The sequence below is a fragment of the Physeter macrocephalus genome, chromosome 2 (assembly GCF_002837175.3).
Source record: "Physeter macrocephalus isolate SW-GA chromosome 2, ASM283717v5, whole genome shotgun sequence".
NCBI classification, from domain to species: Eukaryota; Metazoa; Chordata; class Mammalia; order Artiodactyla; family Physeteridae; genus Physeter; species Physeter macrocephalus.
In genome coordinates, this window is record NC_041215.1 from 83,644,944 (window position 1) to 83,661,419 (window position 16,476).

The following is a 16,476-nucleotide window of genomic DNA, read 5'->3' on the forward strand; positions in this document are numbered from 1 at the left end:
CTAAAGAACAACAGCTTGCTTGTGTCTTGGTCTCTCATCCTTACCGAGAATGATAACTTTAATGGTCTCTGAAGTAGTTCCGGTTGCATTCTTCAGTTCAAGTATATAGTCTCCAGTATCTCTGATAGTGGTTTCACGAATGGTTAATTTAGCTACCTTAGTATGAGTTTCAACTGTGACACGCTCTGATTCTCTTAGTTTAGAGCCAGCAAAGAACCAGGAAGCAGCAGGAGGTGGGCGACCAGCAATTGGTATCACCAGCTCTACTGGTCTGCCGGCTGGGACGTGGATGGTCTTTTGAGGCATTGTAGAAAGATCGATTGCTGGCAACACTATGAGAAAAAGTAGGCATTTATTCATAAGTATTATTTCTAATGACAAAGTGTCATGAATTCTGAATGTTTCCTTCATTTTCCTTTACTATTATTGTTATTTTGGTGATTTGGTACATACCTCTGAGGTCTTGTACAGTCACGGCTGTGATGATCTCTCTTGGTTCTGACACACCTTTCTCATTTTGTGCCCTTACTCTAAATAAGTACTGTTCACCTTCATTTAAGGAAATAACAGTGTGTTCTAGGACTGTGGGTTTTAAGGTGACAACCTTCATCCATCTCTCGGTGCCAGCTTTGCAGGCCTCAAGAACATAGCCAGTGAGCCGGCTACCACCATCGTAGAGTGGTTTTTCCCAGGCAAGGGTAACAGTCGATTTGGTGACATCGACAACTTCTAGCTTCACAGGCACCAAAGGTACTTCTGAGACCAGAACTGCATCAGATGTTTCACAAGGTTCTCCAATGCCATAAATATTTTCTGGCAGCACTCTGAAATAGTACATGGTTCCTTCTATAAGTCCAGAAATTCTGTAGAGCGTCTTGCTGCATTTGGTAGTTACTGTTTTGAATGCTCTCATGGCAGCTTCACGCTTCTCAATAATGTAATTGTTGACAGGAGCTCCACCATCAATTGTGGGAACTTCCCAAGTAATGGTCACAGAATCTCTTGATACTTCCTTAACTTTCACTGAAGGACAGGGACCAGGAGTATCTAAAACAAGAGAATGAAAGATCCATACTTCCTGTTTGCCTGATTGGTTGATAGATTTTTTGGGGGGCAGGAAAATGTACTCAACATAGTTCCTTTTAGAGAGGTGATAATCAGAGGTCAAGGTGTATCTTTTTAAAGAATCTACTCACAGCATAGTTGATTTTAAGACAAATACTTACCATATACTTTAACAAGGACAGTTGCTGATTTCTTGCCAGATTGGTTTTCAGCTTCAATGGTGTATTTTCCAGCATCATACCGGTTAACTTTGTCTACAATAAGTAAAGAGTAACTCTCAGTGTTGTCAATGATCGCCCGGCTTGCAAGGTCAATGCCCTTCTTGCTCCATGTGGTGACGGGTGGTGGTCTTCCAGATACAGACACCATCAGCCGCAACGAGGACCCAGCTCTGATGGTCACAATCTTCTTTAAATCATCTGCAAGCTCAAGATCCGGTATTTCTGGAAAGTAAGTGTCAAAACTTAATTAATTCATGAACAGGTGTGATGAGAAAATAATTCACCTAAAACCTTATATTATAAATACCTAGTCTTTCCATGGGCTCAATTTCAGCAGTTGACTCGCTGTATTCACTCATGCCCTTCACGTTCACAGCAGCAACTCTGAAGGAGTATTTCTGGCCCATTTTAAGGTCTGTCACAGTGAATTCATTATTTCTTATTGTGGTGTTGGTATGCACTCGGTACCACTGATCAGTGTCCTTCTCTTGCATTTCAAGAACATATCCTATGATGTCAGTGCCACCGTCATACATGGGCTTGGTCCAGGCTAAACTAATGCTGTGTTTGGTGGTATCTACAACTCTCGGAGCAGAAGGTGGTCCAGGGGTATCTATGAAATTTTAAAATAAGGATGCAGGTATTACACAAATAAGGAAGATTGAGATATGTATTTTTGGTTTTCAAGACTCACTGAGGCATTATTGTTCTTTGTCCACACTCACCAAGATACTCTTTGTAACTAGGCTCTTCTGATATTGCAGGATAGCACTGTATGCTCTATTATTACTATTATTATTAAGAGTTAAACTTCTCTAGAAAGGTAGATGTTTCTTTCTGGCCACTTTGGCTAGCTATGCTGTGTCCTGCTAAGCTCATTGCTAACAGTACCCATTCTCAGGGACTTTTCTTTAGTTGCTCAGCTTTCAACAGGGTTAATATCACTTGTCACCTCTACATTGCTAATAAGTACAGGAATAAGTTTCTTCTACTTCCTCGATTCAATCCAAGTGATTTATTCCTTTTAGTTCTTGGGCTTAAACTTTGTACAAGGATTTGCCACTTATTTCTGAAGCTCTTGTGACAATTATTTTGTTAGGTACTTAGTAAAATACAAGAAGCTTTATGCTCTGCTAAGCCTCTTAAAAGAGATGTTGTCTTTTTTTCTTTTCAGTAGTTATTATCATTACAACAAAATTCTCTCCATTCTTAGGAAGATTTGCAAAATACATCCCTTTCATATTGGTAGTAGAGTAGTTTATTTTTTTCACAGATTGGAAAATACTGCAACAGTTTTTAGCAATGTAACTGCTAACTTATTGACAGAAGTAGTCATTGAAATGTTTTCTGTCTTAGGCTATATTTAAGATCCTTCTAATAAGCATATGCCTTTCTAGAACATTCACAAATTCTGCAAGTTATTGGAAATGGCATGTTGGAAAATTATTTGTAAAGTGGTTTTGATGGGCATTAGGGTTATGTATGATTCTTGGAACTCACATGATGGTTCTCTGCAAGAGATAAAGTTGGAAGCTTCGCTGGGTTCGCTGTTACCAGCAGCATTTACTGCGGTCACCCGGAACTGGTAATCACAACCTTCCATCAGGCCAGTCACCTTCAGCCTGGTATCATACACCACATGGTCTTTGTTCACACGTGTCCAGCGCAAGCTCTTCTTCTCACGTTTGTCTACTAGATAGTTGCTGATCTCGTTGCCACCGTCAGATTCAGGTTTTGTCCACTGAATGATGATATGCTCTTTGCCAGCCCCAACTTCTTCAGGTATGCCAGGTTGTGATGGAATAGCTGTTTATATTTTTATGAAAATAAAAGGATGATCAGAATCACACAAAATCACTATTGCTATGACTGTCCTCCCTTCTCCCTGATCCCATTACATTTCAACTGCTGAACTGTTTGAGTGTTAATACTCACTGAAGGAGTTTCTGGCGACAATGGGCTCTGATTCAACAGGCACACCAGGGCCATACTTGTTTACTGCCCGCACTCGGAATATGTATTCGTTGTTCTTGATGAGTCTGGTAACCACATAGGATAGGGTTGGGCATTCGCCTTCCACAATCACCCAGTTGAGTCTGCTAGTCTCACGTCTTTCCACGATGTAGTGAGTTATTTCTGCACCTCCATCTTCCTGAGGAAGGCTCCAGGCTAAAGTGCACTTCTCCTCTGTTACTCTGCTGACGGTGAGCTTTCCACATGGGCCCGGGGAATCTGAAACAGGTGTAAGGACGAGCAATGAGGAAGGTGTTTCTTTCTGCCCACGATTGAGAAAGCTACGAAAATCAAAGATCCTTTGACATACTTACCGAGAACTTTGACCACGACAGACACGGCCTTGGTCCCACTGGCATTCTTCACCATTAAAGTGTATCTTCCACTGTCACTTCTGTCACAGAACTTGATCACAGCAGTTGCTCGTTTGCCAGTGTACTGCAGAGAGACTTTTTCACAGAGATCTAGTTCCTTGTCCCCTTTGGTCCAGATAATTTTGGGTTCAGGTTTGCCACCAACTGCAGCATCGAGAACAAGATCCGAGCCTGCTCTGATGGTAACCAGATCACCCTGTAATCTGGCATCGAGTTCGGCTTTGGGTGGAGCTGTCATAGGCAAAACAGATGTGAATGAATATATGATAGTTTATTGTTATAGAAATTGTGATAATTTAAAAGGAGTGCATTGACTATTCTTTACCGTATTCATCTCGGCAAGTGATGGGGCCTGTAGATTCTGATCCTTTGCTAATTACGCCTGCTGCATTCTTGGCCAACACACGGAATTCATAAGTGTCTCCTTCACTGAGAGCAGTAACGGTGAAGAAATTGTCAGATACGATGGTGTAGTTGCACTTGAGCCAGCGACCATCTCCAACTTCACTGACTGGCTTACGCTCTATGATGTAGCCTACAACCTTGCTGCCTCCATCATACACTGGGGCAGACCAAATCAGTGACACCGTTGATCTGGTGACATCTGTCACCTCTGGTCTTCCTGGTGCATCTGGAAGGGATGCAAAAATAAGGTTAAATGCAACTCTGAATTTTGCTAGTACCAATAATGATGACGATGATGGTGATGGTGATGATGATGATAAACAAATGTACCCTTAAATTCTGATACCTACCAACTGGGTTTTGAGCCATCATAGGTCTTGATGCTTCACTGGCTTTGCTAACGCCTGCGACATTGAGTGCGTACGTTCTGAACTGATATTCCAGTCCTTCTACCAAACCGGTCACTTTGTAGTTGCACTCTAAGCATGGCACTTTGTTTTCTTTCACCCAAAGAATGGTGTTACGTTCTTTCTTCTCAACCCAGTAGCCGATGACTTTACTGCCACCATCATGATAGGGTTCTTCCCAGCGAATAGACATGGCATTGGCAGACACACAGTAGACCTCAGGTCTGGTGGGTGCACTTGGTGGGACTAAATATAAGCAAAGGTATCAAATATGAATACAGTTTTATACAATTCAGGGGAAATATTTAATAATAGAGACTTGGAAATATGGTTTTTATTTTTCTTACCAAATGGATGCTCAGCAACGATTGGTGCTGATTCCAGAGGCTTGCTGACACCAAATCTGTTCTCTGAACTGACACGGAAAGAATATTCCATGTATTTTGTGAGATGAGTGACTTTAATCTGAGTGCGCTTGACACTGGAATTGACAAGCTGCCAAGCTGTTGTACCTGACTCACGCTTTTCAACTATGTAATTAGTAATATCGGTGCCTCCATCATCTTTAGGTTCAGCCCATGATAGGATGCATGATTCAGCTGAGACAGATGAGACTTCAATGGGGCCAGTTACTGGACCTGGCCTTCCGATGACCACAACTGTGATGGTAAATGTTTTAACACCAGCTGTATTTTCCAGGGTCAAGAAGTACCTTCCAGAGTCACCTCTCATGCTGTCCTTTACAGACAGGGTGGTTCTGTCTTTTGTTGTTGTGATACTCACTCGATCTGTCTCCTTAAGTCTCATTTCTTCAAGCTTCCATGTTACTTTAGGGGCGGGACGACCACTGATTGGCACGTCAATGGTAAATGTGCTGCCTGCTTTGCAAGTTATGAGCTGATTGGTAATTCCAGTGAGATCAGCTGTGGGCTCAATTTGAGGCTCCTTGATGATGACAGAAGAGAAGGCTTCCCTGGGTTCACCGTAGCCAGCATCATTCTTGGCCTTCACGCGGAATTCATATTCAGTGTTCTCAGTGAGGTGCTCCACCGTGAAAGTCAGCTGTTTGGTGTGACCAGCTTCAACCCAGAAGTCAGATCCCTTCTGTCTCATTTCGAGCAGGTAGCCAGAGATTCGGCTGCCTCCATCATGGTCAGGTTTAAGCCAAGCTAAGACCACAGAGGATTTGCTTGTGTCAATGACATCAAGTCTCTTAGGTGGAGCAGGCTGTTCTGTGGCTACCATTGGTTCTGGCATTTCATAGGGTTCACCAACACCATACTCATTTTCTGCAGAAACACGGAAATAGTATGGAACGCCTTCTACCAGGTCGTTGACCTTGAGGATCTGACGAGTGCATTTTTCACTGACCACCTGCCAACTACGGCGACTGGCTTCTCGTTTCTCTACCACGTAGTGATGGATTCGGGCACCCCCATCAAGGAGAGGGGCATCCCACATCAATGTAACAGATCCCCGGGTCACATCCTTGAAGGTAATTGGGCCAGGTGGGCCTGGAGAGTCTAGCACCTTTACGGTGAATGTGATTGACTTACTACCACTGTTGTTTTCCACGGTAAGGGTATATTTCCCTGCATCGTTTCGGTTGCAGTTTTCCACGGTGAGGGTGCTGAAGGAGTCTGTTGTATGGATATCAGCCCGAATGCTAAGGTTAGAGTCAGGTTTGCTCCACACAGCTGTCGGAGTCGGTCTACCCTGATAGGCAATGAAGAGGCGAATACTGGCCCCAGCTCTCACAATATGAGTCTGCTTGAAGTTGGCATCGATGTCTAACTCAGGAGCTGATAATCGGTCAACTGCTTTAATGGTGCCAGTCACTTCACAGCTGTCTCCTTTTCCAGCACCATTGACAGCACTAACCCGGAATTTGTATTCTTCACCTGCTTGTAGATCAGTAACCGTATATCTTGTTTTCACACATCCTTCTGCATTCACCTTGTGCCAGTCTCCTAAGTCAGCTTTGCACATTTCAATAATATACCCTATTATCTCCATCCCTCCGTCAAACACTGGCTTAGACCATTCTAAGCTCACAGTTGTCTTTGATGTGTCTGTCACTTTGACCACAGTGGGAGCACTTGGTGGGTTGACTGGCTCTCTACATTTGATTAGTGTTGAGATACCACTTGCAGGTCCTACTCCTGCAGCATTTTCAGCCATGACATGGAATTCATACTCATTGCCCTCTGTCAGACCGGTGACTTTGAATCTTGTCTCAGAGATTGGTCGTTTGCTGATCACTTTCACCCATCGCGTGCTCTTCTTTTCTCTCCTTTCAAGGATGTACTGTTGAATTTCACTGCCACCATCTGATTCTGGCCTTGCCCATGTCAGGGTGATGCTATTGCCTGTTACATTACTAGGTTCTGGAGTGCCAGGGGAATCGGGAATAGCTGTAAAATGAAAACAAAGAAAGAAATAAACCAATTAGACACATTTGCTTGGAAGTTAACCTTATGACATAGTACCACTTAGTAAAGATGGTCGCTTACTGTACTGTATTTGAGCAACCACTGGGTCAGAATCCAGTGGCCTGCCAACACCAAACTTGTTGACTGCAGAAATACGGAATTGGTATTCATTGCCAGTTATTAGTTTAGTGGCGGTATAGCTGAGGGCTTCACAATTATCCTCAATTAGCGCCCAAGCAAGTCTGCTGGTTTCCCGTTTTTCAATGATGTAGTGCGATACAGGAGCACAGCCGTCATTGAGTGGAGCATTCCACCACAAGGTCATCTTCTCGCCAGTTATACTGGTGAATCTTATTGGCCCAACTGGTTTTCCTGGTGTATCTATAAGAAAAAGGTTCCAGAGTTAGTTTCTTTCTCCTTGTCCATTAAAATGCAATCAGGCATGTCTTTAATCCAAGTCCCGTACATTGTAAGATTAAGAAGCTATTTTAGGAGTACCTTGTACTTTCACTGTAATTTCTGCTTTTGTGGAGCCAGATGCATTTTTGGCTTCCACTCTATATACACCACGATGGTCCCGAGTAGCATCTCTAACAAAGAGGCTGGTGGATCCAAGGACATTGGTTATTTCCATATTCATCCTCTTCTCAATTTCCTCTCCATCTCTGAACCAAGTTACTCGAGGTACTGGTCGTCCTTGCACCAAAGCTTTAATTCTAAGGCTTTCTCCAGACTTAATAGTGACACCGTCAAAGTACTCAGGGCCAAACTCTACAATTGGTGCAACTATAAAAGAAAGAGATAATATGCATTAGTTTGGCTTAATAAAGACTTAAATAAGCATGTTTTTCATTAGCACCATATCATAAAGCCTGAAAGGGTAATGCTTATACCAAAGGCTATTTTGAAAGTAGGATTGATAGTTGAGAATTTAGACTATGGGGTTAAACATTTGCATATTATTAGGTTATCGCCTTTGTTATATCTGTCATGTTATTAATCTTGCATTTCCATTTGTAGAAAGAGAAATGAAACATTTTCGGATCATTTACTTCCTAATACTGCTGCATATTCAAACAAGTTCTTGTGCCGGGCCATCAGCTGCACTCAGGCAAGGTGATAATTGTGCTGTTGGACCTGTGTTGAATTTTAGTAACTTCAGTTGAGAGGGACAGTTATTCTTGGGACCTTTTTTTCTTTATTTATTATAAATGACTGAAATCACAAAGCTAAAAACTCATTCCCATTTGCATGCTATTTATATGGAAATGAAATAATAGACGTGGTAAAAAGAATTGATGCTAATTACATTTTTTTCTTCTCTTCATCTGAAAGGTAGAAAATCTAATTCATCCACCTAACAACCTTTGGTAATCTGTATGAAACGTTGTTTCTTTTCCCATTTTTATAGACCAGCACCCCCCCCCCAAAATATACATTTTTTAAAAAATGTGAATGCTCTTAGTTACATTGGAAATTGGTTGTAAATGCTTACCATTTTCGTCCCTTGTCATAATAACGCCAGAAGACTGTGAGGGCGGGCTTATGGTTCCAACAGCGTTTCTTGCAAGTATTCTGAACTCATATCGATCCCCAGGACTAAGTCCTGTTGCCGTGTACTGGCATTCGCTGACATCACTAAAGTTGCATCTGGTCCAGTGATCGCTCCCTTGCCGTTTCTCGATGTTGTAGGCCACGATCTTACTGCCTCCATCACGCAGTGGTGGGTTCCATTTCAGAGTGATGGTTTCCCGGGTGACATCAATGTAGTCAGGAGTGCCAGGTGGGTCTAAAAATTAGATGCAAGTTAAAGGCATTATTATTTCTGTAATCAACTCTTAATCTTCAGTGGAAGGAAAATAAACAAATCCCCCTAACTCATTTTAGCCATTAATTGCAATTTTTTTTGTATCAGAGTCTTTAAAAAAAATAATTTTAAATTGCTCTTTTAGACTGATTTAAAATCATCCCCCTTGCTTTACTTGACCAGCTCTCTAGTGACAAGGAAATATGTGAGAAGGTGATAACGTGGAAGAAAAGCAGTGTTTGAGTTGTCACTATCACATTCAGTTGCGGAATTAAATATGTTTGAATAATCCTCAGTCACTTACCTACTGGGGAAACAGCTAAGGTAAATTTGCTTGGGTCACTAGGTGAGCTTAGGCCGGCAGAATTTTCAGCGTATACACGGAACTGGTAATCCAGGCCTTCCATTAGTCCAGTAGCTCTATGTTCTCTTCCAGATATTGGCGATGTGTTAACTCTTTGCCACAGGATGCTATTTCTTTCTTTCTTTTCAACATGGTATCCAGTAACTTCTGAACCGCCATCATAAACTGGGGCATCCCAAGTTAGGGACATGCCATCAGAAGTCACATTGTATGTAACTGGCTTTCCTGGGGGGCCAGGAATCCTGAACTGGTGTTTTGCCACAATGATGTTTGAGTCAAGTGGCTGGCTGACTCCATATCTGTTTTCTGCCCTAACTCTAAACTGGTATTCAGCATCTTTGACTAGATTAGGAACTTTGAAAGTTGTCCGGGCAACACTGGAACACACCATCTTCCAATTAGTTTGTGAAGCTTCTCGCTTCTCAATGCTGTAACAGGTAATTTCTCCTCCTCCATCGTCATCGGGCACATCCCATGATATGATGACACTGTCAGCCTTGATTTCATCAAATCGAATGGGCCCTTTGGGCTTTGATGGTGGGCCGAGTGTGATGATTGTAATGGGAAATGAGTTTCGACAAACTGCGTTATCGAGAATAATGGTGTATTTCCCTCCATTCTCCTTCTTTGCATTCTTAATACTCAAAGTGAGTTTGTTTTCAGTTTTACTCAAACGAACACGTTCGCTTTCTTTCAATGGCAAACCGTCTTTCAGCCAACTGATAGATGGTTTGGGTTTTCCTTTATAAGGTAACTCGAGGTGCACATTATGCCCAATTCTCACAGTGACTTGTGCCCCAGGGATTTCTGACAGGTCAATTTGTGGTGGAATTACAAGTTCTTTCACTGTAATTGGCCCAATAGTGACACCATCACTCAGTCCTTTCTCATTTCTGGCAGACACTCTGAATTCCAGGACTGAAAGTTCCTTGAGTTGGCTAACCTCAATTTCACATGTCTTACTTATGCCAGCATGTGACCATGTTTGTTCGCCTTTACCTTTCCTTTCCACAATATAATCTGTGATGACACTACCACCATCAAAGTCAGGCTTGGTCCAGCTCAGGGTAACAGATGTTTTTGTTGAGTCTTTCACTGAGAGATCGCATATAGGAGCTGGTACTTCGGCAGCCTTCACCGGCTTTGTAGTTTCACAGGGCTCCCCGATTCCAATTTCATTTTCTGCAAAAACTCTGAAGAAGAATGGAGTTTTCTCTGACAAATCTGTTACCTTAAAGGATGTGCTAGAACATTTGTGTGACACTGAAGACCATGTTCTCTTGGTGGCATCTTTCTTCTCAATGATGTAATTAATTATGGGAAATCCTCCATCAATGAGAGGAGACTCCCAGAGCAATGTGACTGTGCCTCGAGAAACATGTTTAATCTGTAGTTTCTGGCAGGCAGCTGGTGTATCAAGCACTTTAACGCTCACAGTTGAAGACTTTGGCTGACCAATGCCATTTTCTATTGTGAGAATATATTTGCCCATATCATTGCGAGTGACTTGAGGAATAGTGAGTAATGAAGATGAATCAGTGTTTTGAATGCTGTATCTGGCATCACTGCCAAGATTCTTCTCATCTTTTCTCCATGTGACAGTAGGTGGAGGTCTGCCTTTGAAGGGAATCAACACTTGTACGTCTTCACCGGCTTTAGCTATAATGGAGGCCCTGAGAGCCACATCTAGGTCGATCTCTGGTTCCTCTGTAGACATAAAATGGGCATATACAATGAATTTTAAAGCAAGGAAATGAGTGATTTCCTCTATTAAAAAAATAAAAACACAATCATACCAGTAGGTACGTACCAAGTATATCTTTGGCCTGTACGGGTTCAGTCATTTCTATAGGTTCCCCTTGTCCGGCACAGTTTACAGCGGATACCTGGAAGTAGTAATTGACTCCAGGTTTCAGGTTAGATACCACATACTCTGTAGTTCTGACCTCTCCTTTTGTAGAGACAACAGTCCATTCCTCTTCCTCTCCTTGTCTCATGCCAACAACATATCCAGTAACAGCACTGCCCCCATTGTAGACCGGTTTACTCCAGCCAAGAGTGATGGATGATTTAGTTGAATCTTCAATTCTTATCTTAGCCGGTGGGCCTGGAGGATCTGGCATGGCCAATCACAATACTGTAATTACATAATCATGTACAGTTTGGTGACATGAAAGAAGACATAGGTGAAGACACCACACTTACCAATAGGATCAGCAGCTTTGTAGAAGTCAGATGGTTCAGAAAATGGACCCTGTCCAGCAGCATTTATAGCACAAACTCGGTATTGATAGTCACTGTGTTCCGTGAGTCCTGTCACTTTCTGTCTGGTGTCACGGATTGTCTCCTTTAGGACTTTAAACCATCCCAGACTCTTCTTGTCTCGTTTCTCAAGGAAATAGCCTCTTATGTCACTACCACCATCTGCAACTGGCCTGTTCCAGACAACAGTCATTGAATTCTTGGTTATCTTTGTCACCTCTGGCACGCTCGGAGGCCCAGGTGTGACTGTTTAGAAAGGAAGAGGAAAATGAGTTCAAAGGATCAACATTACTGATAAATTCTACCTTTTAATCTTCAAATCCTATCTAAGAATATTAGTTTCATTTATTATACTTTCTACCTGGTGAAAAGGATGATAATGAGAAGCGATATAATGAACAAGAAAATAAAAGTCAATCAAGCTCTGAAAACATATTCATAAGCTAGCAGAATAGTATGTATGTATGTATGTATGTATGTATGTATTTATTGGCCGCATTGCACGGCTTGAGGGATCTTAGTTCCCCAACCGGGGATCGAACCTGTGCCTCGGCAGTGAAAGTGCCAAGTCCTAACCACTGGACCGCCAGGGAATTCCCAGTTTATATTTATTTTTAAATTTTCAAGTATTTGATTTTAGTTTTCTAATGAAATCGTGTCTCACCAAATGCATTCCTTGCTACCACTGGGTGAGATTCCAGTGCATCACCAATTCCGTATTTGTTCACAGCGCGAACCCGGAAGATGTATTCATTTCCTTTGATAATTTTGGTGGTTGTAATGATGCACTCTTCCAAATTTTCAGACACCATAGACCACACGACGCGGCTTGTCTCACGCTTTTCCACGATGTAGTGAGTGATTTTTGCACCACCATCATCCGCTGGAGGCTGCCAGAGAAGAGTTATCTTTGTAGCAGTGACGGTCTTAAATTCAATTGGTCCACCTGGAGGTCCTGGTTTGTCTGTGAATGAAAAAACAAAATGGTATATTAGTAAATTTTAAAAGCCTTCTAATTTAAAATTATTAAGTTTTAGGCAAACAAAATATGATGTGGGCCTGTATTCACCACCTACCAAGGATCTGCACTCTGATGGTGGCTGAGGCTGAGCCTATGGCATTCCTTAGTTTTAATTCATAGCTTCCACTGTTAAGGCGATTTGCATCTTTGATGAGTATAGCTGCAAGGTCAGTGGTATTTTCGACACACAGCAGTGCACTGGTTTGTAACTCTTTATCATCTTTATACCACTCAATTGTAGGCTCAGGTTTGCCAGAAATACCAGCTCTGAGCTTCACAGATGTACCTGCTCTGTATTTGACAACTTCTGTATATTCTAGAGGCAAATCAATTATGGGTCCACCTGAAAGAAAAACAGATGAGAAATATTTAGAAAATCACAAGGATGAAATAAATAATTGCAACAACTTCAAAGTAAGCTCATTGGCCTTTATTAAATAATACACACGAAGTAGTTCTAATACTATTTATATTTTACAAGCCACTCTTTTATCACAGATGGGGAAGAAAGATTGTAAGCTCTGTACCCCAGTGACACTGCACTAATTGCACAGGGACTTAAATGCCTTTGAAATGTATTTTAACATCTGTCAGGTGTTTTATTCCAGTGATGCAATGGAATACGGCAGTGAGAGCATCATTGCAGAAGCTGAATTATATGTTTTCTTTTATTCTAGTTCTCCTTCCTCTGACTACCTCTGATTCTTTTTATTTTCCCTTCCTAGTTCACTGGTATCCAAGTGGGGGCATTTCACATCAGACCCTTGAATTCTGAATTATCTACTCACAGAGCTGTAAACTTCCCTGGACTGATTTTCTGCCAGGCTGCTTAAAATTTTTGAGAAACAGAATTAATTTGACTTGCTTCACAGCCTCACAAATACTGACTCAGTGTCTACAAAGCCTGGTTCATAAAGAAAAGCCCTGGCATTCTCAGCATGAGGATGGGAGTGGATACTTTTGCCCAGATACCATAGAGACTCCTGCTTGAAAATGAGGACTTTTAGAAAAAGTGTCACAGGGTACCTAACTCTCATGAAATTTTAATTTTCAAAGCACTGTTGAGTTGAATGTGCCACTCATTTTCCAGAATGGTCAAGTATATGTATTTTGGACTGACAGCCATGTAGAGAGAATTCTGGAGTCTGTCTGTTTGAATACCCACCCTATCATTAATGAGCTGCTTGATGTTGGGGAAGTTATATAAGTGCTCTAAACCTCAGTTTCTCTTCTGTAAAATGGGCTTATCTTGAGGCTGTTAGAACTAGGGGAGAGAATTCATGGAAAGTACTGAGTAAATGTTAGCTGCTGCTAATATTATCATCATTAATGCCTCTGTTTAGTCTTTCACTTATTTCAGAGGAATATTCTCTGGGCATTCAACCATGGTTTTAATTATTGATGCTGAAAATTTTAAATAGAAGAGTGAAAACACCAACGCATGTAGTCAAAGAATCATAAAAGGTTGAAGTCAGAAAGCCCTTTAGGTATCCTGTAGTCCAAATCTCATGTTTTACAGTTAAGTCAAGAGGCCTGGAGCGGTTAAGGAATTTTCCTAAGACTCACAGCTAATTCATAATTTCTTCTAAAAATCTAACAACGTACATATTAAAAGTTATCCTACAGATTAGGACCACAAAAAGTAAGACGAAATACTGAGTTAAATTGCTGTCGGGATTCAAACTGCTAAAAATGCTTACCATAAGAATCGATGCATGTAATGGGGCCTGCAACCTCAGATGGATTGCTGATGGAACCGACAGCATTTCTAGCAAAGACACGGAATTCATACTGGGAATTCTGAGTCAAGCCAGAGACAGTGAGTTGAGTCTCGGTAACGTTGGTGAAGCTGGCCTTGGTCCATCTGCCATCTGGAAGGTCTCGTCTCTCAACAATGTAGCCTGTAATCTTGCTTCCTCCATCAAAAGCTGGTTGTTGCCATGAAAGGTTGACAGAGTTCTTTGAAACATCAGTGATACGGACATTTCTTGGGGATTCTGTGGTAATGACAGGAAGCAGATTAGTGGCACTTATTTCAACATTATTTTGCTTTGTAGAAAGAAGGTTTGCATTTTTAAGTAGTGAGAACTGTCCTTCTTATGACAAATACATACCACAGGCATCAATGGCTAGGACTGGTTCTGAAGGATGGCTGGGTTTTCCAATACCAGCAGCATTTTCTGCATACACCCTGAATTCATAGACAAGTCCAGCACTGATGGTTGTGACTGTGAAGTGAGTGGTGCGGATGACCATTTTGTTGGCTTTCTGCCATAAGATAGTGTTTCTGTCTTTCATTTCCAGGTGATAGCCTATAACTGCACTGCCGCCACTGGACACTGGTTCATGCCAGCCCACGGTGATACTTTCTCGAGTGACATTAGTGACCCATGGTGTAGATGGCGGTCCAGGTGTTGCTACAAAAGAGAGAAATCCCACAGGTTAATACAGACATTTAAAACATTTATGTATATGGAAACCTGGGCTCTTTGAAAAGTTTGACAACTTACTGTATGGTAGTTTGACAACCACACAAGCCGAATCTATGTGATCACTGATGCCAAAGCGGTTTTCTGCCTTGATGCGGAATTGGTATTCTTCTCCTGTGGTCAGTTTCATGACTTTAATCATGGTTCTTGCAACTGTCGCAGACACTTCAGTCCATACTGCAGTACTTGTCTCTCTCTTGAGTACAATGTAATTGGTAACCTGACTTCCACCATCATACTTAGGTGGCTCCCATTTGAGAGTCACGCTCTCTTCAGTTACATCACTAATCACAACAGGGCCAGTTGCGGGACCAGGCCTGTCCAGTATGATGATGTTAATGAAAGCTTTGGTTGTTCCACTGGAGTTGGCAGCAGTGATCTCATATCTTCCAGCATCAGCAGCAATGCTTTCTTTGAGATTGATGGTCAGGTTCTCAGCAGTAATTTCAGTGTTAAATCTCATGGTTGCTTTCAGCGGGACACCATCTCTTGATAAGGTCACTTTGGGCAGTGGTTTTCCAGAAATTGGAATATCAACTTTAAGGTTTGAACCAGCTCTAACATAGACGGTATGACTTGGGAAGTTCTTCATGTCAATTTCAGGTGGTTCTGAAAAATAAGAGTGTGGAAGGTGAAGGTGAAAAACGTTTTATTGCAAATGAACTTAAGTCAATGCAAATAACAAATTTTGCTTCTGCATAAAATTAGACATACCTAGCTGCTCCTTTACAAGGACAGGAAGCAGAAGCTCTCTTGGGTCACTCAGACCAGCTTGATTTTCAGCAAACACCCGGAAAAAGTATTCAGAATTCTCCCTCAGACCAGAAATGACATGATGGGTTGACTTTACCACTGCACATCTCACCCAATTTTTCTGTCCTTTTTCTAGTGCTTCAGTGACATAATGTACAATTCTGCTTCCACCGTCATGTTCTGGCTTCAACCAGGCCAGGGAAACACTATCTTTGGATACACTTGTTACTCCAAGTTTTTCAGGTGGGCTTGGTTTTTCTAAGAAAGTAAAACATCAGAAGAAAGAAGTTATTACAACATTTTTTTCCCACATGTGTTCTTCCTGCATTGTGAAAAGAAAAATTTTTAAATGAAGGCCACAGAGTTACTTTTATTTGAGTCTTTCTTACTTTTTACATGATCAGTTTGGCTTCTGAGCCAAGCAAAACTTTCCCAGGCTTTGTCATCTTATGTTATAGCATGTCATAGCATTCAAATCAAGTAAGTGTCAAATGACCAAATAAAATGATTAAATTTATCCCAAATTTATCATGGGTGTAAAAATGAGGAATGAGATGAACAGTCTTGTAAGAAACACTATCATACAATTTCTGCACACACACTATATATGTTTATATATATATATGTGCAGTCAAATTCAATTATACTTAAATTCAGAATACATTATACAACTCCAGCTATGTAAATTTCTACTTTTTTTAATCAATGAAAAACTTTCTCTAGTAGTAAGATTTCATTTTGTGCTATAGTATGAATTGTTCGAGGTGTGAACCAAAAGCATTTAAGATTAAACAATAATTAAAATGATTCACACTAGTCTAGGAAAATGAATATGGATATGTAGGTTTTCTTTGTTCTTAAAA

At 41.3% G+C, this 16,476-nt stretch overlaps 1 protein-coding gene across 1 annotated transcript in view; it reads right to left on the minus strand.

Moving 5' to 3' along the window:
* The window catches only part of TTN (titin), a 282,592-nt gene that overhangs the window by 16,196 nt on the left and 249,920 nt on the right, over positions 1-16,476 (minus strand). Inside the window, exons 299-320 of the mRNA XM_055088819.1 lie at positions 15,575-15,871; positions 14,882-15,469; positions 14,486-14,788; positions 14,072-14,368; positions 12,427-12,714; positions 12,015-12,314; positions 11,294-11,596; positions 10,899-11,204; positions 9,029-10,795; positions 8,413-8,706; positions 7,416-7,703; positions 6,999-7,298; positions 4,833-6,899; positions 4,429-4,731; positions 3,999-4,304; positions 3,614-3,904; positions 3,222-3,518; positions 2,787-3,092; positions 1,594-1,899; positions 1,227-1,508; positions 454-1,047; positions 45-332 (exon numbers count right to left, since the gene is read on the minus strand). Of these exons, the coding sequence (XP_054944794.1) occupies positions 45-332; positions 454-1,047; positions 1,227-1,508; positions 1,594-1,899; positions 2,787-3,092; positions 3,222-3,518; positions 3,614-3,904; positions 3,999-4,304; positions 4,429-4,731; positions 4,833-6,899; positions 6,999-7,298; positions 7,416-7,703; positions 8,413-8,706; positions 9,029-10,795; positions 10,899-11,204; positions 11,294-11,596; positions 12,015-12,314; positions 12,427-12,714; positions 14,072-14,368; positions 14,486-14,788; positions 14,882-15,469; positions 15,575-15,871 (10,371 nt within the window). The remainder of the gene's footprint in view (positions 1-44; positions 333-453; positions 1,048-1,226; positions 1,509-1,593; positions 1,900-2,786; positions 3,093-3,221; positions 3,519-3,613; positions 3,905-3,998; positions 4,305-4,428; positions 4,732-4,832; positions 6,900-6,998; positions 7,299-7,415; positions 7,704-8,412; positions 8,707-9,028; positions 10,796-10,898; positions 11,205-11,293; positions 11,597-12,014; positions 12,315-12,426; positions 12,715-14,071; positions 14,369-14,485; positions 14,789-14,881; positions 15,470-15,574; positions 15,872-16,476) is intronic.